The sequence below is a fragment of the Saccoglossus kowalevskii genome, chromosome 2 (assembly GCF_978046115.1).
Source record: "Saccoglossus kowalevskii chromosome 2, keSacKowa6.1, whole genome shotgun sequence".
Taxonomy (NCBI): Eukaryota; Metazoa; Hemichordata; class Enteropneusta; family Harrimaniidae; genus Saccoglossus; species Saccoglossus kowalevskii.
The window spans coordinates 31,951,494-31,977,589 of record NC_140642.1 but is presented as its reverse complement, the minus strand read 5'-3'; the positions used below and the strand labels follow the sequence as shown (position 1 = coordinate 31,977,589).

Below are 26,096 nucleotides of genomic sequence, written 5' to 3'. Positions count from 1 at the left end.
AAGTGTGACATCATATCCACTGTTGTGAAACATTAAGGAAATGCTTTCATCTATAACGTGAGAAATACTGATGCAAATTCATTCAAATTTTCGGTGTGTATGTTACTCATGTATATAATTATATTATTGGAAATTAGAATGTTACAAATACACAAAAAGTAAAGATATTGCCAAAAACGTTATTTTGGCTGTTAACAATAGAATGATAATTGTGGTCTACAGGTTATGAATCACCAGTATAATCTACTTGCATCGATAAATTGTGTACAATATACGAAAAATTGAGTATTTGGAAGAAAAATACAAAAATTGATATTTTCAGTACTATTGCATGCATTTTATGCATTTTCGGCACTCTAAATTTTCAGCTAATTTGAAGTTCAACTTTTGAACCTATAGATGAAACAATTTTCTCAATTTCTCACAACAGTGGATATGATGTTATACTTTACCCTTTATCCTTTGCTAGAGAATTAAGATGATGGACGACATAAACTGATGAAACGTTGAATATATAGACAATAAATAGTGATATAAAAAACTGTAAATTGCATTTTCTTACATTTGCCAAGCTCTTTCATCTGGGATTATTATGTTGTTAGCATGACTTTTCCTTTAATACTTTCCACGTTCAAGACGATCAGCGCACTGCGCCCTCATCGATGAACCCAGAGACAAACCGATAGAATTATCTGTACATAATTGTGACTAAATTGTGAGCCAACTATAATGTATGTGAGACTCCCCTTTCTCAGCAGTTTTTTTGTTGTTGAAAGATCATAAACGATCAGTGGTGGGTTTCGACCTAGGACTCATGATTTCGTTACACAAAGTTTATTTTGTAGATATGTAAACGAAAAAAATGCCGAGGGGCCTTGTTCTGTGGCAAAGTTGACTAACGAGCATCTCCACATCACAACGAAAAGAGTGGATCGTGGGTAAAACTTGAAAAATCAGTGTTTTCGAGTGGTGAGAATTTTAAAACAAAATTTTGTGTGTGTGTTTTTTAAAGAAATAATAATTTATCGGCATTCACATTAAAATAACGTCTTGTATCGATATAATTCATATTTAATGATTTACAAGCATACGGATATACCACCCACATACTTCGCCAACACCTATACGTGAATATTGTGTTAGTACATGCATTATGATCCGGACGTCTATCATTTTATGAAACAAGAATAGCGTGAGAATTTCCATTGAATCGCGATTTTTAAAATAAACAATCACATCTTGATTTAATTAATTATCGCAAATTAGGACACATATTCTCCCGGGGCACACACTTGACTGACTGCCGGGATTGATTGTATGATTCTGTCTTCAAATCCATGATAGGAGGAATATTAGATAGCTAGAATATTAGATAGCCACAACTATATTAAGCGTACCAATATTTCACCACACTCCTCTCCTCTGGATGCGCATAGTCGTTTGCATTGGTAAGAACAAGAACACACAAACTATGGGGTAACGGCTGTGTTATGCGATATGTGATATATATTGTTCTCCAATATAATTATGCGATGGCGGCGATTACTCGCGGATTCTTAATTCTACCGAGGAACTAACATGATTCTTCACTTTGACTAAAATCGGAGTTATCTTAATTTATTTTCACCGACAGAAAATTCATTTGTTAATTTGTCTATGAGTGCATCTGTAGAAAATATAATTGAACAGTAACACTGCTCCATACAGAAAAATAAAACTTCCAATTTAAAAGAGAAAGGCTGTTAATAACGAAAACATAAATGAAAATAAACAAATTGCATTTATGTACACGAAATATATGTAGCGAGAGTAATTCTATTATTGTACATATATAGCTATATTTTTCTTGAAAATCATATAGTGATACCGCCCTCTATGATGGGAAATAAAACACAAGAATTCACAAGAAATCAGCAGTTTGTATTGCAAGATCATGGTCTGTATGAATAAACCATTATTTATTTTCAACACAATTAACCGAGTTGTATTTAGGCCAGGACCTACACTAGTACTTGGTATCACAGGAACGTGTTGTGGTTCCATATCACGTGTCGTTATGTGATGGACAACACTTATACACGGTACTACGTCATGTTCAATAGGTATTGGCTCCCATAGAAATGAGGAAAATAAAGAAACCATCATATTGTACTTTATATAATCAAGCTTTATTTAAAAGATTTTCTGTCATATTTTTTCAAACTCTCGGTTAACATCGAATGTGTTTCTTCAAGCATCAAATTATTTGGTGCAGATTTCCGAAGCTCTCCGATCAAACCCGAGTAATGTTGTATGGTGTTCTTTCTTCGTGACTTGTATTTACCATACACCTCTTTGAATTTCCTGTTTTCGTTTCTCAGCGCCGTGATTTCTTTTTCACATGTTTTATAATTGCTGAGCTGGTCTTCCAATTGTGATATTTTCCATTCGTATTCCTCCTCGTTGCTGTTATGTTTTTGCAACGTGTCAGTCGCAATCTCTGTTAACTCTTTAATGTTCTCTTTAAGTTCCGTGATGTCATCGCTGACTTGACGTTCTCTATCCTTTGACTTGTCCAAGTCATCTTTTGTTTTTTCCAATTCTTGCTTCAGCAAGTCAATTGACGATAATAATTCACAGTTATTTTTTTCAGCCTCGCTTCTTAGAGTGTCTCGTATCTTCAAGTTTAACTTCAAGTCTATTAATTCGTTCCACAATTGTTTTTTCTCGGTTCTTTCTTTCTCTAACTGATCTTTCAGACATGTCTTTTGTAATTCATTCCGTTGAACTTCACTTTCATCCTTCGTGGAGGAGAGGACATGCCGATGCAGAGACCCATTTCTTTCCACCAGTACAAATACTTGTTCTTGCATTGCTTTAAACATTTTCTGCAAGTCATGAATTTTGTCTCGGCAATCATACTCATTCGATCTCTTCTTTTTACGAAAACACCGAAGTATGTTGGACTCGCATTTGGTCCGATACCTGGCATTCTCGTCTTTCATCTGCAGAAACTGAGTTACAAAGTCTTGTAGGACGCCCTCAAATGTCGTCATGTATTCCACAGATTCCAGCTCAGACGCAAAGTTACATGGCGCTGTACCACTGTCAACATCGCTGTTGATAAAAAAAATAGCTTTATATAAACCCGGTAAGAAAACAAGACTCGTGAATTGCGAGTAAAACAATTTCGAATGAGTTGGTGCAAGCAAATCGCGAGTTGCTTTTTTACTTACCTTTGGAAGTCATCGACCTCTGAAACACTTGACTTGACATCGGTATACTCATATTTCGTTGAATGACTCGTTCCCATGATTAGTTTGTAAAAGAATAATGTTGTAATGTTTGAAACGTCAAGGAGTTAACGATATAGATGCACGCAAGGCAAAATATTATCGAGATATGGCGATTGACGACGTCTCTTGGCAACAAGAAACATTCTATACCCACAATGCAGTGTGCCATAGTCACGTGATATCGCGGGCGGCTTCTTAGCGCGTTCCGCGGAATTCGAAAACGCGCTTCGAGTATTTCATTACAAGCCATACGTTCCACATCATGAACTACCATCGTAGAGTTTGTTTTCAACAAAAAATTATGTATGGTGTTATTTACTTCCAGTTTATTTAGTATATTCATTGAACTTGTTGATTTCCTGCCTCTAGTTTTTTATTAAATCCGAGAAGGAAGAACTCAGCTAAAACTTTGGTACGCAACCTAGAATACGTTATTCAATTTGTGAAAGATGAACAAAATGGAGATGCTGAATTGTAGCTCGAACTTTAAGTAACAGTTGACCGAACTTCGAGTTACGAGCAACATTTCTGTACGACGAGGCGTTGATTGGCTGAAACACAGCGTGTCATAACAAGTCGGGGATACTCACTTCATGTTGCCAGATACTTCTACTCATCAATAGGTCTACATATTGATTCAATTTATTGTTTTGGTCTTGTAAGTGTTTTTTGTGTGGCCGTTACAGCAAATATTTGTTTGTTGTTTTAATTCTAATTTATTGACAACATTAATACATACAAGCAACGTATTACGTAAGCTTACGTCAGTTCTAAATTATATACAAATACGAGATGATGCAATAACTTTTAAACCAATACCGCTGAGGGCAGCATATAACATCTGGCTCAGCAAATAGATAAAGCCAGAAAAGGAATCCGAACGAGATAAAATAGATAAAACGTATTTGGTTGGATACACCATAGTTCGACTATTACAACCATACAAGATAAATACAATACAATACGCTCCACAAATCGATTTCGAAAATATTAAATAGGTGTGAAACCTGTTGAATCATGACGTCAGTGATACAATCGTGTAGATATACCCCAATGTTGAACACTAAGGAACGCTGTATACTTAGTTTCAGAATATCGAGATACGAGATAATGAGTTGTTACTAAAATCAGCATTAATGAAGCACAACAAAATAGTAGAGGACAACCGGGTTCGAACCAGTGACCTCTCGATCTGCAGTCGAATGCTCTACCACTGAGCTATCTCTTCGCGACTGGACCAAAGTAGCAGTATAAAACAGTTATTTTTTTTATTGTAGTGTTGATGTAAATTTATTCACATACCGATTACGTGTTTTATATGAATGCCAGTCAGGGTTACAATTATTATATTTATTACAGAAACCTTCAAATAGGAAAATTATACATTCAGATCCATTTAACTTAGGTACATGGTATATACAAATAATAGTACAATACCCATTGTTATTGTCAGGGCAACGCGACAATGGTGTTATCTCGTGTGATTTAAAACATAGTGTTAACATTTATCTTGATATAGATTAAATAAAGAATTTAAATCCACAGTCGTAAACAAAATTGAAGAGATTAGTAAAAATATAACCGCCATGGTTAAATAACGCCCACTGTGGTACTGCCTTGGTGTTCCGTCATCATGATCATGATCTAAATAAACAGCCTGAAAGATACTGGATCATTGCTGAGAAACACTCCCAGAATGTTTACATTCATAATGTCTCTCAAAAATTGAACAGAACCGTGCCACACCGTGGACATGCTACCGGGCATATAGATTCTTCATTAATAACCGTATACAATATAGCATGCGAATAATAATCACATTATTCATTCCTTGTTGCAACGTTTCTTACTGAGCACAAAAAAGTTTCACTTTGACCACATTCACTCTACTAGTAGAGTGACTGTGCCTTGACGATGTTCGCGAATTGTTCATAGAGAGGTCGATTTGCGAATATTCGGGAAATAAACTAATGAATGTAAAATACAAAAACCTTTTATCAAAATATATATATTCGTTGTATCGCACATTTCCGTTGTAGACAGTGAACAGCCGTTTTGTCACTCTCGGACACGCAGCTCTTTGGGCTATCTTATTCAATTCATTGTTTTGGTGAAGTAAGTGGCACTACTGTGTAACAAATACCGTTTTAGTAAATGTTTTATTTGTTTGTTTCCTTTTTTTCATTCTAATTTATTGGCAAAATCAATACATGCAAACATGTATTATTATTATTAGGCTTACGCCAATTCTAAATAATATTGAAAAACAAAATGAGGCAATAACTTTTCAGCCAATGCTGTGTGCTATTGAATTGTTAAATCGATATATACCAATAAAAGTATTGTATGTTCTTAAAAGTGTGTAGTATTTAATATCTATTGATGAACAGGTGTCTCCCTGGTTATTTTAATGAGAGTTGAACATTCTAGAATTTGACGAAAATTGGTGGGGGGGGGGGGTCCTAATAATATATGACCAATCCTGGCCATTGATTACAAGTTTAGAATTATTAAGAACATATATATTACAACACACCCGTTTCCCTTTCGAGCTTTTTTTCAAAAACACCACTATCAGCTAACATCAATACCGCCTGTTTACACCTTCAGAAAGTGTCTCTCATAAATTAAATATTGCAAAATAAGCAGACTTTATCTGTTATATATACTGAAGTTCGTCGTCTATAAATTATGTATACAGAGTAGGGACCTATGGGTTATCAATCATGGTCATGTATTGTTTGTTTTAATAATTTATATTAATACTTCCCACGTTCAAGGCGATCAGTGCACTGCGCCCTCATCGACGGACTTTTAGACAAACCGACAGAATTATCTGCACATCTATCCGTATTTTATGCGAGACTCCATTCTCAGTAGTTTTTTTTTTTCAGAAAGACCATGGGAACAGCATAAACGATCAGTGGTGTGTTTAGATCACAAAAAAACTCTTGATTTTGTTACACATAGTATAAGCAAACGAAAAAATGCCTTGTTTTATTGTAACAAAGTTGACTAACTAGCATCCCCACATCACAACTTTGGAAACTCTGTTAGTTCTTGGATGGTGGCGAATTTACAGCAAAGAAAATGTTAATTAATTAATTAATTAATTATCGCAAATTAGAACATTCATTTTCCCGGGGCACACACTTGACTGACTGCCGGGATTGATTGTATGATTTGTCTTCAAATCCATGATAGGAGGAAGTATTAGATGAAAACAAATTTCAGAACCAAATCCACGAAAACGAATCCAGTCAAAATGAACTTACACTAGTAGAAATACACACACACACATATATATATATATACACACACTATAAAACCAAAACAAATATAGTAAGTTGATCGTTATTTCACCACACTCCTCCCCTCTAGGCTGGGTGCGCATCGTCCATCGTTTGCATTGGTAAGAACAAGAACACACAAACTATATGATATCGATAGTTCTTCATTATTATGCAATGGCGGCGATAACTCACGGATTCTACACTTTGAATAAAATCGAAGTTATCTTGATTTATTTTCACCGACAGAAAAGTTGAAGTGTACTTCGTTGTTAACTTGTATGTGAGAGTGCACCTGTATAAAATGTAATCCAACAGTATCACTGCTCAATACAGAAAAATAAAAAAACCCAATTCGCACGAGAAGGGCCGTTAAGGTAGAAGCCTATTCATGATTTCAAATACCCAGAATTTATTAATTTTTCAATAAATTGTACTTTCGGGTAATATTAGAATATAAAAGTTGGGGGTCACCAGGTTAATATTTGAGAAAATCATGGTTGTATTTTAGTGGATAGCAGCCATTTGGCAGTCACGGTATTATAGTGCTTTTACCATAGGTTCCTATAGCAGAGACAGTGTGCCATATCTCAATTTGTAGCCTGGTGCTTTTGTTGTCCTTTATTTTTTCAAAAATCTGGGTTTTAAAAGGTGTCGAAAAATGCAATTTTTGTTTAACATTGCGCTCTATGAAATTGTTCTAAAAATAGCGATTTTTGAAAAAATATTAGAAAAGTTTATCCAAATACGTCACTGTAACACACAAAAGAATGTTATTTTATGATGCCATGGGAGAATAGCTCTAGGATTTCACATATTAGACCAATTAACGTTGTCATGTGATTTATGACCAACTCTCTCAAAAAGATGAGTAGGCTTCTACCTTAATAACGAGGACATAAATGAAAATAAACAAATTGTATTTATGTACACGCAATATGATATGTAGCGAGAGTACTTTCATTATCGTACATAGGCAGGAAATTGTTTTTTTCGAAAATCATATAGTAATACCGCCCTCTATGATGGGAAATAAAACACAAGAATTCACGAGAAAAAGGCAGTTTTCATTGCAAAAATGGTCTGTATGAATAAACCAATTTTTTATTTTCAACACAATTAACCGAGTTGTATTTAGGCCAGGACCTATACTAGTACTTGGTATCACAGGAACGTGTTGTGGTTCCATATCACGTGTCGTTATGTAATAGACAACACTTATACAAGGTACGACGTCATGTAGCAATAGGTATTGGCTCCCATAGGGGTGAAGAAAATAAAGAAACAAACATAGTATACATTATATAGCCAAGCTTTATTTAAAAGATTTTCTGTCATATTTTCTTAAACTCTCGGTTAACATCGAATGTGTTTCTTCAAGCATCGAATTATTCGGTGAAGATTTCCGAAGTTCTCCGATCAAACCCGAGTAATGTTGCATGGTGTTCTTTCTTCGAGACTTGTATTTACCATACAGTTCCTTGAATTTCCTGTTTTCGTTTCTCAACGCGGTGATTTCTTTTTTGCACGTTTTAAAATTGCTGAGCTGGTCTTCCAATTGTGATATTTTCCATTCGTATTCCTCCTCGTTGCAGTTATGTTTTTGCAACGTGTCAGTCGCAATCTCTGTTAACTCTTTGATGTTTTCTTTAAGTTCTATGACGTCATCACTTAATTTAAGTTCCCTGTCCCTTGACTTGTCCAATTCATCTTTTGTTTTTTCCAATTCTTGCTTCAGTAAGTCAATTGACGATAATAATTCACAGTTATTTTTTTCAGCCTCGCTTCTTAAAGTGTCTCGTATCTCCAAGTTTAACTTTAAGTCTATTAATTCGTTACACAATTGTTTTTTCTCGGTTCTTTCTTTTTCTTTCAGACATGTCTTTTGTAATTCATTCGGTTGAACTTCACTTTCATCCTTCGTCGAGGAGAGTACATGCCGATGCAGTGACCCATTTCTTTCCACCAGTACAAATACTTGTTCTTGCATTGCTTTAAACATTTTCTGCAAGTCATGAATTTTGTCTGGGCAATCATAATCATTCGATCTCTTCTTTTTACGAAAACACCGTAGTATGTTGGACTCGCATTTGGTCCGATATCTGGCATTCTCGTCTTTCATCTGCAGAAACTGAGTTACAAAGTCTTGTAGGACGCCCTCAAATGTCGTCATGTATTCCAGCTCAGACGCAAAGTTACATGGCGCTGTACCACTGTCAACATCGCTGTTGATAAAAAATAGTTTTATTTAAACGAAAACAAAACTCATGAATTGCGAGTAGAAACAATTTCGAATGAGTTGGTGCAAGCAAACAGCGAGTTGTTTTTGTACTCACCTTTGAAAGTCATTAACCTTTGAAACACTTGACTTGACATCGGTATACTCATATTTCGTTGACTGACTCGTTCCCATGATTAGTTTGTAAAAGAATAATGTTGTAATGTTTGAAACGTCAACGAGTTAACGATATAGATGCACGCAAGGCAAAATATTATCGAGAAATGGCGATTGACGACGTCTCTTGGCAACAAGAAACATTCTATACCCACAATGCAGTGTGCCATAGTCACGTGATATCGCGGGCGGCTTCTTAGCGCGTTCCGCGGAATTCGAAAACGCGCTTCGAGTATTTCATTACAAGTCATACGTTCCACATCATGAACTATCATCGTAGAGTTTGTTTTCAACAAAAAATGATGATATGGTGTTATTTACTTCCAGTTTATTTAGTATATTCATTGAACTTGTTGATTTCCTGCCTCTAGTTTTTTATTAAATCCAAGAAGGAAGAACTCAGCTAAAACTTTGGTACGCAACCTAGAATACGTTATTCAATTTGTGAAAGATGAACAAAATGGAGATGCTGAATTGTAACTCGAACTTTAAGTAACAGTTGACCGAACTTCGAGTTACGAGCAACATTTCCTCCTTCAGAAAGTGTCTCTTGAAAAAATGCCTTGTTTTATGATTGTGACAAAGTTGACTAACTAGCATCTCCACATCACAACTTTGGAAACTCGGTTAGTTCTTGGATGGTGGCGAATTTAGAGCAAAGAAAATGTTAATTAATTAATTATCGCAAATTAGGACATTCATTTTCCCGGGGCACGCACTTGACTGACTGCCGGGATTGATTGTATGATTCTGTCTTCAAATCCATGATAGGAGAAATATTAGATGAAAACAGATTTCAGAACCAAATCCACGAAAACGAATCCAGTCCCAATGAACTTACACTAGTAGACATACACACACACACGTATATATATACACACTTTAAAACCAAAACGAATATAGTAAGTTGACCGTTATTTCACCACACTCCTCCCCTCTAGGCTGGGTGCGCATCGACCATCGTTTGCATTGGTAAGAACAAGAACACACAAACTATATGATATCGATAGTTCTCCATTATTATGCGATGGCGACGAAACCCACGGATTCTACACTTTGACTAAAATCGGAGTTATCTTGATTTATTTTCACCGACAGAACAGTTGAAATGTACTTCGTTGTTAACTTGTATGTGAGAGTGCAGCTGTATAACATGTAATCCAACAGTAGCACTGCTCCATACAGAAAAATAAAACCCCAATTCGCACGAGAAAGGCCGTTAAGCTAGAAGCCTACTCATGATTTCAAATACCCAGAATTTATTAATTTTTCAATAAATTGTACTTTCGGGTAATATAAGAATATAAAAGTTGGGGGTCACCAGGTTAATATTTGAGAAAATCATGGTTGTATTTTAGGTGGATAGCAGCCATTTTGGCAGTATTATAGTGCTTTTACCATAGGTTCCTATAGCAGAGATAGTATGCCATATCTCAATTTGTAGCCTGGTGCTTTTTGTTGTCCTTTATTTTTTCAAAAATCTGGGTTTTAAAAGGTGTCGAAAAATGCAATTTTTGTTTAACATTGCGCTCTATGAAATTGTTCTAAAAATAGCGATTTTTGCAAAATATTAGGACAAGTTTATCCAAATACGTCACTGTAACACACAAAAGAATGTTATTTTATGATGCCATGGGAGAATAGCTCTAGGATTTCACATATTAGACCAATTAACGTTGTCATGTGATTTATGACCAACTCTCTCAAAAAAGATGAGTAGGCTTCTACCTTAATAACGAGAACATATATGAAAATAAACAAATTGTATTTATGTACACGCAATATGATATGTAGCGAGAGTACTTTCATTATCGTACATAGGCAGGAAATTGTTTTTTTTTTTCGAAAATCATATAGTAATACCGCCCTCTATGATGGGAAATAAAACACAAGAATTCACGAGAAAAAGGCAGTTTTCATTGCAAAAATGGTCTGTATGAATAAACCATTTTTTTATTTTCAACACAATTAACCGAGTTGTATTTAGGTCAGAACCTATACTAGTACTTGGTATCACCGGAACGTGTTGTGGTTCTAATATCACGTGTCGTTATGTAATGGACAACACACGGCACTACGTCATGTAGCAATAGGTACTGGCTACTTCAGGGGTGAAGAAAATAAAGAAACCATCATAGTATACATTATATAGTCAAGCTTTATTTAAAAGATTTTCTGTCATATTTTTTCAAACTCTCGGTTAACATCGAATGTGTTTCTTCAAGCATCGAATTATTCGGTGAAGATTTCCGAAGTTCTCCGATCAAACCCGAGTAATGTTGCATGGTGTTCTTTCTTCGAGACTTGTATTTACCATACAGTTCCTTGAATTTCCTGTTTTCGTTTCTCAACGCGGTGATTTCTTTTTTGCACGTTTTAAAATTGCTGAGCTGGTCTTCCAATTGTGATATTTTCCATTCGTATTCCTCCTCGTTGCTGTTATGTTTTTGCAACGTGTCAGTCGCAATCTCTGTTAACTCTTTGATGTTTTCTTTAAGTTCTATGACGTCATCACTTAATTTAAGTTCCCTGTCCCTTGACTTGTCCAATTCATCTTTTGTTTTTTCCAATTCTTGTTTTAGTAAGTCAATTGACGATAATCTTTCACGGTTATTTTTTTCAGCCTCGCTTCTTAAAGTGTCTCGTATCTCCAAGTTTAACTTTAAGTCTATTAATTCGTTCCACAATTGTTTTTTCTCGGTTCTTTCTTTTTCTAACTGTTCTTTCAGACATGTCTTTTGTAATTCATTCGGTTGAACTTCACTTTCATCCTTCGTCGAGGAGAGTACATGCCGATGCAGTGACCCATTTCTTTCCACCAGTACAAATACTTGTTCTTGCATTGCTTTAAAAATTTTCTGCAAGTCATGAATTTTGTCTGGGCAATCATAATCATTCGATCTCTTCTTTTTACGAAAACACCGTAGTATGTTGGACTCGCATTTGGTCCGATATCTGGCATTCTCGTCTTTCATCTGCAGAAACTGAGTTACAAAGTCTTGTAGGACGCCCTCAAATGTCGTCATGTATTCCAGCTCAGACGCAAAGTTAGATGGCGCTGTACCACTGTCAACGTTGCTGTTGATAAAAAAAATAGCTTTATATAAACCCGGTAAGAAAACAAGACTCGTGAATTGCGAGTAAAAACAATTGCGAATGAGTTGGTGCAAGCAAATCGCGAGTTGTTTTTTTACTTACCTTTGGAAGTCATTGACCTCTGAAACACTTGACTTGACATCGGTGTACTCATATTTCGTTGAATGACTCGTTCCCATGATTAGTTTGTAAAAGAATAATGTTGTAATGTTTGAAACGTCAAGGAGTTAACGATATAGATGCACGCAAGGCAAAATATTATCGAGAAATGGCGATTGACGACGTCTCTTGGCAACAAGAAACATTCTATACCCACAATGCAGTGTGCCATAGTCACGTGATATCGCGGGCGGCTTCTTAGCGCGTTCCGCGGAATTCGAAAACGCGCTTCGAGTATTTCATTACAAGCCAAACGTTCCACATCATGAACTACCATCGTAGAGTTTGTTTTCAACAAAAAATTATGTATGGTGTTATTTACTTCCAGTTTATTTAGTATATTCATTGAACTTGTTGATTTCCTGCCTCTAGTTTTTTATTAAATCCGAGAAGGAAGAACTCAGCTAAAACTTTGGTACGCAACCTAGAATACGTTATTCAATTTGTGAAAGATGAACAAAATGGAGATGCTGAATTGTAGCTCGAACTTTAAGTAACAGTTGACCGAACTTCGAGTTACGAGCAACATTTCTGTACGACAAGGCGTTGATTGGCTGAAACACAGCGTGTCATAACAAGTCGGGGATACTCACTTCATGTTGCCAGATACTTCTACTCATCAATAGGTCTACATATTGATTCAATTTATTGTTTTGGTCTTGTAAGTGTTTTTTGTGTGGCCGTTACAGCAAATATTTGTTTGTTGTTTTAATTCTAATTTATTGACAACATTAATACATACAGGCAACGTATTATGTAAGCTTTACGTCAGTTCTAAATTATATACAAATACGAGATGATGCAATAACTTTTAAACCAATACCGCTGAGGGCAGCATATAACATCTGGCTCAGCAAACAGATAAAGCCCGAAAAAGAATCCGGACGAGATAAAATAGATAAAACGTATTTGGTTGGATACAACATAGTTCGACTATGCTAACATACAAGATAAATACAATACAATACGCTCTGCAAATCGATTTCAGAAATATTAAATAGGTGTGAAATCTGTTGAATCATGACGTCAGTGATACAATCGTGTAGATATACCCCAATGTTGAATACTAAGGAACGCTGTATACTTAGTTTCAGAATATCGAGATACGAGATAATGCGTTGTTACTAAAGTCAGCATTTGTGGCCGTAAAAAACAACGTACTGCGTAAGCTTACGTCAGTTCTGAATTATACCCAAATACGAGATGATGCAATAACTTTTCAACCAATATCGCTGAGGGCAGCATCTAACATCTGGCTCAGCAAACTGAAAAACTACGAACAAGAATCCGGACGAGAGATTGAGTTTCAGATAACGGATACACAATAGATATATAACTACATGTATAAACGTTGTGTTTTGATACACCATAGTTCGACTATAATGAAGATAAATACGATACAATACGCTCTACAAATCAAATTGGTGTGAAATCTGTTGAATCGTGACGTCAGTGATAGAATCGTGTAGATATCCCCCAATGTTGAATACTGGAGAACGCTGCATACTTCGTTTCAGAATTTTGAGATACAAGATGATACGTAATTACTATAGTCGACAACAATGAACCACAACAAAATACAAGTGGACACCCGGGTTCGAACCAGGGACCTCTCGATCTGCAGTCGAATGCTCTACCACTGAGCTATATCCCCACGACTGAACCAAACTAGCAGTATAAAATAGTTATTTTTTTTATTGTAGTGTTGATGTAAATTTATTCACATACCGATTACGTGTTTTATATGAATGCCAGTCAGGGTTACAATTATTATATTTATTACAGAAACCTTCAAATAGGAAAATTATACATTCAGATCCATTTAACTTAGGTACATGGTATATACAAATTATAGTACATGTACAATACCCATTGTTATTGTCAGAGCAACGCGAAAATGGTGTTGGCTCGTGTGATTTAAAACATAGTGTTAACATTTATCTTGATATGGATTAAATAAAGAATTTAAATCCACAGTTGTAAACGAAATTGAAGAGATTAGTAAAAATATAACCGCCATGGTAAATAACGCCCACTGTGGTGCTGCCTTGGTGTTCCGTCATCATGATCTAAATAAACAGCCTGAACGATACTGGATCCTTGCTGAGAAACTCTCCCTGAATGTTTACATTCATAATGTCTCTCAAAAATTGAACAAAACGAAGTGGCACGCCGTGGACATGCTACCGAGCATATAGATTCTTCATTAATAACCATATACAATCCAGCATGGGAATAATAATCACATTATTCATTCCTTGTTGCAACGTTTCTTACTGAGTACAAAAAAGTTTCACTTTGACCACATTCACTCTACTAGTAGAGTGACTGTGCTTTGACGATGTTCGCGAATTGTTCATAGAGAGGTCGATTTGCGAATATTCGGGAAATAAACTAGTGAATGTAAAATTCAAAAACCTTTCTCAAAATATATATTTTCGTTGTATCGCTCATTTCCGTTGTAGACAGTGAACAGCCGTTTTGTCACTCTCAGGCACGCAGCTCTTTGGGCTATTTGATTCAATTCATTGTTTTGGTGATGGAAGTTGCACTACTGTGTAACAAATACCGTTTTAGTAAATGTTTTATTATTTGTTTCTTTTTTTTTCATTCTAATTTATTGGCAAAATCAATACATGCAAACAAGTATTATTATTATTAAAGCGCGGTAGTCGTCGCGCTGCGCATGTTCGACATTTGTGTTGATAAACATAGATTTTCCCACAATCCAATGCGCTCTTCAAATGGAAATCACAAGTATGAGGTTTGACCTGAGCGCGACTTGCACTGATTACCGCCGGTAACTCTTTCGATACCTTCCAATCACATGAAAATTACCTAATTAAAGCTTGGAAACGTGTCAGTTCGTACTCGTTGATCTGCGCGAGAGTCAAAGTCACCATCTTTGTTTATATGAGACCCATATATCTCGCACATGCGCAGCGCGACGACTACCGCGCTTTAAGCTTACGCCAGTTCTAAATTATATTGAAAAACAAGATGATGCAATAACTTTTCAACCAATGCCGCTGAGGGCAGCAAACAACATCTGGATCAGCAAAGAAATAAAGTACGAATAGGAATCTGGACGACAGATTGAGCGGATTAGGTAAATAGATAGTTTAGATACATCATAGATCGACTATGATAACGATACAAGATACATACAATACAATGCGCTCTACAAATTGATTTCGGAAATATTGAATTGGTGTTAAATCTTTTGAATCATGACGTCAGTGATACACTCGTGTAGATTTCCCTAATGTTGAATAATAAGAAACGCTGTCGACTTCGCTTAGGAGATACAGGTGCTGCGTAAAATTGAAGGGGACACCCGGCTGTTTTTCTAGTAGCAGTATTATCATTATATTTGACGTTTTATTGTAATGTTTTTTATACACGTACATTATGTAGATTTTTTTCTTCATGCCAACTAAAATAAATGCCAATTATTATATTTTTATACAGACAATTAGGACACGTATACTAGTCAAATAACGTATGTATTTGGTAGACAAATTAAAGTACAATACCCAATGTTATGTCGGAGGCAACGCTCCAATAGTGTTGGCCCGTGTGATTTACAGCACAGCTAGTAAAGGTGAGCTCTGATTTAGGTTAAATAAAGAATATAAATCCACGTGCGTGTGAGTGATTGCACGCTAAAAATAAAATTGAAGAGACTGGAAACATTATAAGAGATTTCGTTTAATGTCATGGTTAAATAACGCACATTGTGGTACCCCATTATTGTTCCGTCATTGATTTATACACCGTCTCTCTGAGGGACTGTGATTTGAACAAACCTCAGACTGAGTTTGTCTGAGAACAAACAGAGATTGCTTAGAAACATTCCATAATATTGACATAACAGAGCAACTGGTTGAACGCCCCTTAAAAATTTAATCACGCGGGACCTCGTCACGGACAATTGAATACAAACACATGTTATCCTTTGTTAATTTCTTACTTCGAACCACCTGTAGATTAGAAACATCATTGAAACAGTTAAATTGAGAAACAAGTGTCAATCGTGACTATTATTATTTTGTATTGCTTTCTGCCCATGAACTCAAATACTAACAATTTAACAGTAGAATTCATAGGGCTAATACACAATACATTTTTTGTCGAAAACTCAAACACAGTTATAACTTATGGGACAGTTCATCGGACTATGCGCAGTTTTTACATAAATACTGTGCTGGATTTCGAAATTCGTCGAGGTATAGTGACAAAAATGAACGCCTAACACGCACAGAAATTTATGCTTCGTTGTTAGGCGTGAATTTCAACCATTGTTGACGTAATTTGAATGCAAGAAAAAACAACAACAATAGAAATCCACTCCAAATGTCACGGTGTTGCTTTGGTGTGAATCACTGTGCAGTGTTAAAGACAAAATTGAACCCGTACCATGTTAAACTATCACGAGTTATCTTTAACGCAATCTCATGGAAACCGTCTATAATACTGATTTGGCCAATGTATTGTAAAAACACGGAACATCCTCACAAATATCGTTTGGCAATATGAGGAGTTTTTTAAGAGCAGTATGATAAAGTTGGGTAAAATTGAAGGGGACACCCGGGTTCGAACCAGGGACCTCTCGATCTGCAGTCGAATGCTCTACCACTGAGCTATATCCCCAACTACTCACTGAAGCAGACATTATACTACATGTACTATAATAATATCATAGTGATATTTTGACTAAAATATTGAAATATTTCACAAGATCATTTGGTTATTTATATTTCATGATGTTTATTTGGGTGCCAATGATTTTCTAGTTATGTACATAACCATTGTATGCTTAGTTAAACAAAGCATATAATATCAAGTCAACATATGGAGTGTTATGTATGGCTCATGTTAAATACGCCATAAGTTGTTGTGTATACGTCACGTGTTAGTGCGTGGGAAAATAACTATGATTAAAGCTGACTGTTCAGTTGTCGGACAAAATAGACAAAGGTCCAAAGCAATAAATCCTCTACGGTTAATTTTTCGAATATCAAAGTAATTTAGAAGCCAATAAACATATGTTAAATCATACCCCCTCTATGGTTAAATGAGAAGTTTAACAACAATTTCTAAAAGGCAAAACAAAAAAATAAATCAGTTCAAGTCGTCTTTCTCCGCTGTAGTGTTAGTAATATAAAATGTGTCTCAAACTAAAATGTTTGATTAGATTTTTTGTCCACATTACTACCATGTTAAAGGGCGGTGGTCGTCGGGCTGCGCACTTGCAACATTTGTGTTGGTAAATATTGATTTTCCCACAATCCAATGCGCTCTGGTAATTCAAAACACATCACAAGTATATGAGGTTTGACCTGGACGTGACTTGCACTAATTACCTCCGGTGACTCCTTCGATACCTTCCAATTATCTATAAAAAAAAAACTTATTAATGCCTCAGCTGGTAGCATCTCAGTTTGTACTTGTTGATCTGGATAGTGGGACTGTGATCTGCGCAACAGTCAAAGTCGCCATCTTTGTTTATATGAGACCCATATATCTCGCGTATGCGTGGCACGACGGCTATCGTCCTTTAAGATCAGGTTTCCGTTTCGTGGTTTCACCGCTGACACACTAATTTGGAACGTGAGCGAATCTGGTCGAGTCCGCAAACGTGTTATATAACTCTCACAAAACACCGAAACACTTCCACGGCACCCGCAGTAATTGTGTAAGCTTTTTTTTGACCGAAAGAGCTAACAGTAATTTCTAAAAGACCAAACTTGAAATGAAAGTTAAAATCATCACGTGGTTTCCGGTACAGAAGCATCCGGGTGATGAATTGGATACTGGATATTTAACCGTGACCGTCAGGATGATGTCGTAAGTACAAGGTGTGCATCATAGGGAACTGAGAGGGCGCAACTCAAAGTACGTTACCTGAGCACATCATGGATTATGTTTCAGTAGTGTTGAATTGGCTGGTTTGTTTGTCTGTAAGCAGGATAATTTAACAAGTAATTGATCGATTGAGAAGTAAAGAAAGGGCGATAACCATGGAAACGGCAATTTTGGAAATGATTTTCTATTTATAACTCAAAAAAGTTCATGTGTCGTACCCTCGAAAGTAAATTGGATACCAAGAAAAACGAGTAACTTGACACATCTGAATTCCAGTTTGCTGCAGTGAAAGATGGCTTTCTATTGGAAATACGCCGATTTGCTGCCAAATTATCCCATATTTAGGACCGGTTACACGCCATAGAGGGAAACAGAGGAGCAACAGTTGGCGAGTAGCACGGCGAATAAATTGAACGACGTCGATGACCCAGAGTCTTCTATTATTGTAGCCGGGTTACCAGATGAAATAACATGTCAAGATCAATAAATCTCAGAAAATGTAAATGGGTGTGTAGTCGCCGTGATGGAATTCCTGGTTTAGTGAAAAAATAAGAATGGAAAACATCCAAAAATTTAAAGTTATCATTCTTCGCGGAAAACACAAGCTAACAAATCTACAAGGGACCTCGCTATTTGCAGTCGAATGCTCTACCCCTGAGCTATAAATTCATGTGCTAAATTGCGCTGATATTATACTACTATATTATTATCACTGGAATATTTCGACAAAATTATTTAAATTTTTTACAAAACATTTGCATATTTTTGTGTCATAATGTTTATTTGGATGATGTCCTAGTTATATATGTAGTTGGGGCTCACTGTATTTAAACTTGACATGTTGATTTCGTTTTTTAGTATTTTCCATGAACTGTACTCGTACCCCCGGGGGTACGAGTTCAGTACATGTATTTATACACATATGACTGGTGATTCTAAAAAAAATGTTGATTAAAAGTTGAAGGGGACACCCGGGTTCGAACCAGGGACCTCTCGATCTGCAGTCGAATGCTCTACCACTGAGCTATATCCCCTGACCCTTACTACTGAAGTATGTTGACATTATATAATTTCAATTTATCATTGTGATACTTTTAACTAAAGTAATTAAATATTTTATTAAATTATGTGGCTATTTTTTATTTCATGATGTTTATTTGGCTGACAATTATTTTCTAGTTATATACATAACCGTTGTATGGTTAGTTAAACATAGCATATAAGGTCAAGTCAACATATGTTGTGTTATGTATGGCTCATGTTAAATACGTCATAAGTTGTTGTGTATACGTCACGTGTTTAGTGCGTGGGAAAAGGGAAGTTGATTAAAGCTGATGTCACTGGCTGTTGACAATATTGGGACGAACGGTGGACGATACACTGATTTGACATGAACTACGCTTATAAGGAAATTTCAACTAACTTTTTCAACTCTGCACAAATTAACTTTTACTTTGGTGATGATTTTCATCTTCAAAACAGATTTATACCCCCTCCCTTATTGTGCAAGATTTTATACGGAAATCAATGTTTTCGACGTTGGGTGTGGTTACACCGACATTATCGACGTAGTAGATGCAAAGGACAATGGGTAGACAATAAGTATCGCTTAGGTGTGAGTCACCTTGTAACGTACAATACACTGTACCACGCTGTCACATTCACCAACATTGTGGGAGATTTTAAAAACAACAGTGCTTATTCTTAAAGGGTTAACAGTCACAAATCTGTGATTACTAGTATACGCATTTTTCAGGCAAGTCTGTGATACTGATTTGGTTGATAGAGATTGTGCGAAGCCACTTTCATGTTTGTACATCATTGGCTACCCAACAATATTACATGTAACAGGTTTGTTTGTACATGCTTCGGCTTATTTTGAATGTCGAAATGTTGAGTTTCTAAAGAAGAGTACAACCATTGGTTAAAATTGAAGGGGACACCCGGGTTCGAACCAGCGACCTCTCTAACTGCAGTAGAATGCTCTACCACTGAGCTATATCCCCGAACTACAAGAACTCAATCAATTATGATCATATATACCGAAAAGAATGTGCGAGGTTACTATCAACCCCAGAATAAGTAATTTTCCTAAAGAGATCTTATATACGCCACTAAATACTAAATACCTGAGCATATCTTTACAACCTTATTATAACATGTTCGTACAAGAAATGCACTACAAAATTGCGTGTTTATATCACGTTGCTATGGATACATTTCCAATAGCGTCATGTGATTTATTAATCAGGAAAACACTTGATTCGGACAAACAACTTAGTAAACAAAACTTAAATAGCGACAGATTTATTTATAACTGTTGTTACATTGCAATGTTTTTTTCAAAGGGCCTTGTTTAGGCATGAAAGGTACTAACGTTAGTACCTTCCATGGTTTAGGCAATACTCTTTCCTGGGATTCAAAACGAATCGTTCTATTTTTAGTAAGGACTCGTCACAGTAATCATTGTAATCACTCAAATTCTCGTCACGGTAAGAGGTAAAAACATCTACCTGGTATTACAGTAAAGAACAAAAAGCTGTGGTCTTTATAAACATTTTATAAATATAATGTTTTATAAATCAAAATGGAGGTTAGAATTCAAATTGATCAATCCAGAAATGTTCGTGTGACATTATTGAGATAGTTCAACTATTATCCAATCAGCACGCGCCTCATTTTGATCGGTATTACAACATTTGGAAGAAAAGTGACAGGGGGCCGTTCAAGAGAAATAATACATTACAATATCAGCAAAGGAGACATATATACACACAAAGATCAAGTACAACGTTTTTGTAACCCCGGACTGACCGATAGGTCTGACGTGAAATTATTTGTAAAAACTGTGACACTGTAGTCGACGTGAAATGTAATAAAGGCAACATATACATGTAATTATTGCAAATTCTTCATCATGATAAAGTTGCGATTGAAAGCGTAGAATTGAGAACTTAACTCGCTTGGCAGATACCTCTTACACAGGAGATCTACCCGGTGACAGAAATTACCCATCTTCGCTAGCCAAGGACCATTTATTCGGCCGAAGCCTCAACGTGGCCGTATGTGCTACTACATATGGGGCAATATATATGTTTATTTTAGTGTCAGTCGTTTCCAAGTTATATATGAAGCTGTTCTAGACCTGATTGTAAGTTTGGGCAAACCTAGCATATGCAAATATATGTTGTGTTTATAGATCTCTTGTTGCGCCATTGTTGTTCAGAATCGTGACAGAGGTAAAGAAAAGCGTACTGCATTTCGTTTAATGTCACCAGTTCCTGATATTTTGACGAACCGTGGCTATACCCGGCTTATGAAAATATTATACAATCTACGACGCTGGGAATCGGTGTGTTAAGGGGCGGTAGTCGTCACGCCGCACCCTGTTCGACATGGGACTCATAGCGACGTATACAACGCGTGTAAAATACATTGTTTATTTACATAAAAATTCAAACACGCGCTGCGCGACACCACCGCACATAAGTACTAGCTTGGTATCTTACATCATGGAGGTAAAAAAAAGATTTCTAGCTCCATGCTTACATGTATGGTCCGATGGAATTATAAAAACTGTAAATGTGTTTTGTTGACTTCAAGTTTTCTCATAGCGTCTGCAATAAAAAAAAATGTTTCAACAAATATGGTTTTATAGTCAAACTGTAATCATGTTCTGTTACGCATTTGATGACATAAATATTGTATGTTCGAATTATGGAAAATGTGTCCAAAATGTTATAATTTCAATCATTTCAGCGCGTCTGGATATTGGAAATCGTTTTGGGCCACCATTTGGTTGCTTGTTCGCAATTTCATTTGAGTTATCGCTTCATTCGCATTAAACGCTTCGGGAGTGAAAATGGCCTAGCCGGTAACAATGTCAAATGTAGGAAATTTCGGTCACCATATGCCTCCCAAGACTTTCCAGCCACGGAACATTCGGCCATGTAAGTTTTAGCCACACACATATTTTATATATTATATTATATTATCTTATCTTTATATTGGAATATTGCAAGGATTAATTAATAAAGCTTGTCCAGAATACCATTTATTCCCGACAACATATTCAGTGGCTAGTTCTCAGGATCTACAACAGTTATAAATAACATGATGCCATGTTTTTAGAAAACAGGGGGTTGAGAAAACTGACACGTGTTTTAAAATGAAAGAAAAAAAAATCGTCACCATAACAGAGAGGGCGCTATCTCAGAGAAATGTACCGAAATGTCATATTATCCGCGATGCATGGCATGAATGAATAATAAGCTTCGTATTTGTGACTACAACTGTGCTGAGATTTTTAGATTGATGATTATACGTGCAACACAGCTACTGTGTTTTACATGCTCCCGGGCGCCACTAGACTTGCATACAGTCTTGTTTTTTTCAATAAAATAAAATATCATGGGAGTGTGTAAATGGCGAAAGCTGGATTATCGAGAAAATAAAAAGTTGTTTTATACACTCCCAGATTTTTTTTTCTTAAAAAAACACCACAAAATAAACAAGAAACTGTATGCAAATTGTAACGACAGTTATTTTACGCTTTTTTCATCAATATTTGTTAAAACGCGTTCAGAACGCAAAACATATACTGTCACAACTTTGTCCTAAAAGTGGACGTAACACCTGCTACCACGATTACTAAAAAGATTTTAGTAACCGTGCTGCTACGATAAACGTAGTAACAGTAAACACGTAGCCATGGCGATGAGCGTCCGAGCAGGATGAATTTTGTTTATGGCAACGCTGAGGGCGATCACATTTTGCCATATTTTCTCTCATACCTGAATAGGGAGTTTACTTTTACCTTCACTGCACAAGTGTTAAATGTTTAGTGAATTAGTAGTTATTGACCGTTTATTTGTTTCTCACTATAAGCAACATACTTATATCTCCATTCGATTCTCAAAAAAATCGCGTTTCTCTTTCAGGCCTTAAATTATCGTAAATTTAAAGAAAGTAACATGAAATGTATCAAGATGCCGTGTAAGACAATGGAAAAATATTTCGTTCAGGATTTTGAATTAATGTATTTTCAATAATATTGTTTATTGAAGTTGACTGTGGTGTAATATTATATTAATTTTGCTATCAGATAATAACTGTTAAAATATTTCAGTTTGCAACTTTGCAGTCATAAATTGTCTTTTTTTAAAAACATATTTGCCGAGTACAAAGTAATTGACAATTGCAAATCGCTTAGTCAAATAGTGGTTCTGTTTTACCAGTCGACAGTCATTTTGGTGCTCTTCTCGGATGTCCAGAATAAATGGACATTATTCCAATAGACCATATAATTACTACTATTTTTGTAAACTCGCATAAATTCAAAGTAAAACATGTTTGCTTTCAAATGTAACTCTATACTGAAAAGACTTTCGCTGTTGATAGATTGTTTGGAATGTTATTCAACTTTATTTTTCAAAATGCGCCCTCTTGTGACCCTAACCTACCCATCATCCGCGAGAAACAGATGTGCGCATGACAGGAAATGGGGCCAGGGAAAAGACATCGCAATGGATAACAAATGTCACTTCAATGAAATTTACAACTAAGTTTCGTCTATTTCACATGATTTTTACTCGGATTTATCACATTTTTATACGAAGATGGCAACCGCACCGAGCGCTGAGATATCTAGACGAAATCCCCAGGACGATTTTGACTTGATCCAGAGGATAGGAAGCGGCACGTATGGCGACGTCTACAAGGTCAGGATTTTTTTTTACTGTTGCTTTGGGTTGATCTGAACGTTTTTATTCTTTATCAGGGCGTTAAGGTGACAGTTCCCATACTTCCGCCGAGCATGTGATGCTTGTTATATCGAGTGTTTCCGTCGCAAACTTATTGGAGCAATCAGAACAAGGCGGAATTGTACTACGAAAAAAGTTGGTCGGTGAAATCGGGACAACAAACAACATCGACGACTGGCGAGAGTTTCCACATCTCCGATTCCCGTGTGTTGACTTAATGCTATGGAATGTCACTCGCTTCATATTATGTCGGAGGATTTTTTGTTTATTATAAACAATGACATTTACGTCTATCAAACTAAATTTTAGTTGATGTATGTGGGAATGGACTGTCCCCGATGTCTTCATTTGATGCATGGAGACAGACGTTTAATGATTTACCACAACCACGGGGCTTGCTCCCTCTCCCATCCAAATTGTTTTTTTTCGCTTTGACTAGAAAATCCATTTCAGTTTTCCAAGAAGTACTTCACATACCTCCAATTCAAAGTTGAACCAACAACCGGAAATGGTATTGTCACCGAACGTCCTCGGTTTGCGTATGTACGGTCACATTTTCATTGATTGAGCGTGCATGCACGCTGCCTTCATGCGGTGGTCATCACGCCCTTTTATAAATAAACACACGCGACACCCCCTCCCCCCTACAGCGGTTTCCACAAAATAGTTATCGTAGTGTTTTATAGTTTAAATCTAACATAACGAAAGCATGTGTCGGTGAACGTGCGCCGTGATTTTCACATTGAAACATTGCTTGTGCCAGCAGTAGTACTATTATGACCTTTTCCGATGAGTCATACTATTAATGAGCATTGCTCACTAGTTATCATATTCATTTTTTTTTCTATTATAAACACTGTGTTAGTAATTGTACCCACTCAATCCAGTCATTATGATTCACACTTAACTTCCTTCATGTTTTACTTGTGAATAAACAAGTTGTTTCCTTGCTTTAAGTTATTTTAGCCGGTTGATTATGTTGACGAAAAAAATTGATGTCATAGTAATTTATTAAATATAAATATTGTACTTGCATGCTTATTTCAGTCTAGTTCCACTAATTTTTTGTTCTCCAAATTATACCAAATGGTTCTTTAGTATCTAAACATGTGACTCATGAAATATTAAATCCTAATCCCAATTAAATTTTCCTATTTGTTCAGTTATGGGTCCATCTGGAAACTGGGGTGAGCGGTGTGGGTGAGGGGTGGGGGGTGGGGGTGGTGTGAAGAAAAAGTTCTGTAATGTAAACAATGTGAATAAAATATTTACCAATAACAATAACCACCACCCAATTTCAGAACCCCCTAGTTAGTGAGATGGTTTATATGTGACCCAGTTTTCAACATAACTATGACAATAGCTGTAACTATCAATCTTTTTTTTTTTTTTTAATAAAACATTTTCCAGGTCATTAGTGCCAATTTTTAACGACCATTGCAAAAATGTAAATACTGAAAGCATAGCATCATGTACGCCCGTGTTGTACATTGAATCACTGTTACCGGGTGAAAAGTGAAAAAAGATGGCCGCTGGGTTACGTCTAGGTCTCCAGAAGGTGCACTCTATTAAAATTCAGTTTTGTCAAGCGACAAGGACTACGGTACTTGTTGACAACTTACTGGAGGTTCTATTCGAAATGTCAGATAGGTTGCCATCTTGGGGTCATTTCACTCAATAGCGTGCATTTTGCGTCTTAATTTTCAACAGTCCCCATCACATGACCGATTTCAACAAAAATGTTGACTACTCGACCTTTAGTTTTCACATCACATTTTATGTGAAACTAGTCTTGTGTAGGGTCGGTCACTTTCTGCCAATGCAAGTGTGCCGAAAACAATACTTCAGTAAGATTTTATTGTTGGTTACATTCATTTCAAATAAAAAAAGGTTTTAAAATTACTACTATTGCTGCTTTAATTAATAAATGGCCGTTTGGAATACAAGGATGTAATGTCAGTAGTCTTTTCTAAGACCATGCTCGTTGTCCAAGCGATGACCTTTCATTTCTATTGTTTACCACATACTTACCAGTCTATTGTACTCAAATACATGTGTTACCTTCTGGTTAATCTCATACAAACAATATGGCTTTTTGAATAAAATGCATAAATTAATCATTACTTACATACGTTGTTTACTAGTACTTTTCACATTTTCACCTCCAGTTTCACAAAATAGTCCCGTTTTTAGTCTGCACTCTCCTTCAAATGATTGGGACACAAATAGCCAATTTTTTTGAGTAAAAACT

At 36.1% G+C, this 26,096-nt stretch overlaps 1 protein-coding gene and 4 non-coding genes across 8 annotated transcripts in view; 1 reads left to right on the top strand and 4 right to left on the bottom strand.

Annotated features, from left to right (window-relative positions):
• Positions 1 to 4,431: 4,431 nt before the first annotated feature.
• On the bottom strand, positions 4,432 to 4,503 carry TRNAC-GCA (transfer RNA cysteine (anticodon GCA)). Its single transcript has one exon. It is a non-coding gene; the product is annotated as a tRNA-Cys (tRNA).
• A 9,294-nt stretch (positions 4,504 to 13,797) lies between these two features.
• On the bottom strand, positions 13,798 to 13,869 carry TRNAC-GCA (transfer RNA cysteine (anticodon GCA)). The gene has a single exon. It is a non-coding gene; the product is annotated as a tRNA-Cys (tRNA).
• A 2,927-nt stretch (positions 13,870 to 16,796) lies between these two features.
• Positions 16,797 to 16,868, bottom strand: TRNAC-GCA (transfer RNA cysteine (anticodon GCA)). The gene has a single exon. It is a non-coding gene; the product is annotated as a tRNA-Cys (tRNA).
• Positions 16,869 to 19,045: 2,177 nt separating this feature from the next.
• Positions 19,046 to 19,117, bottom strand: TRNAC-GCA (transfer RNA cysteine (anticodon GCA)). Its single transcript has one exon. It is a non-coding gene; the product is annotated as a tRNA-Cys (tRNA).
• A 4,457-nt stretch (positions 19,118 to 23,574) lies between these two features.
• LOC100377469 (mitogen-activated protein kinase kinase kinase kinase 5) overlaps positions 23,575 to 26,096 on the top strand; it is a 45,589-nt gene continuing 43,067 nt past the window's right edge. For all 4 annotated transcript variants that reach the window (XM_085494373.1, XM_085494366.1, XM_085494370.1 and 1 more), the window contains exon 1: positions 23,575 to 23,803. In XM_085494373.1, the coding sequence (XP_085350499.1) occupies positions 23,702 to 23,803 (102 nt within the window). In that variant the 5' untranslated portion in view covers positions 23,575 to 23,701. The remainder of the gene's footprint in view (positions 23,804 to 26,096) is intronic.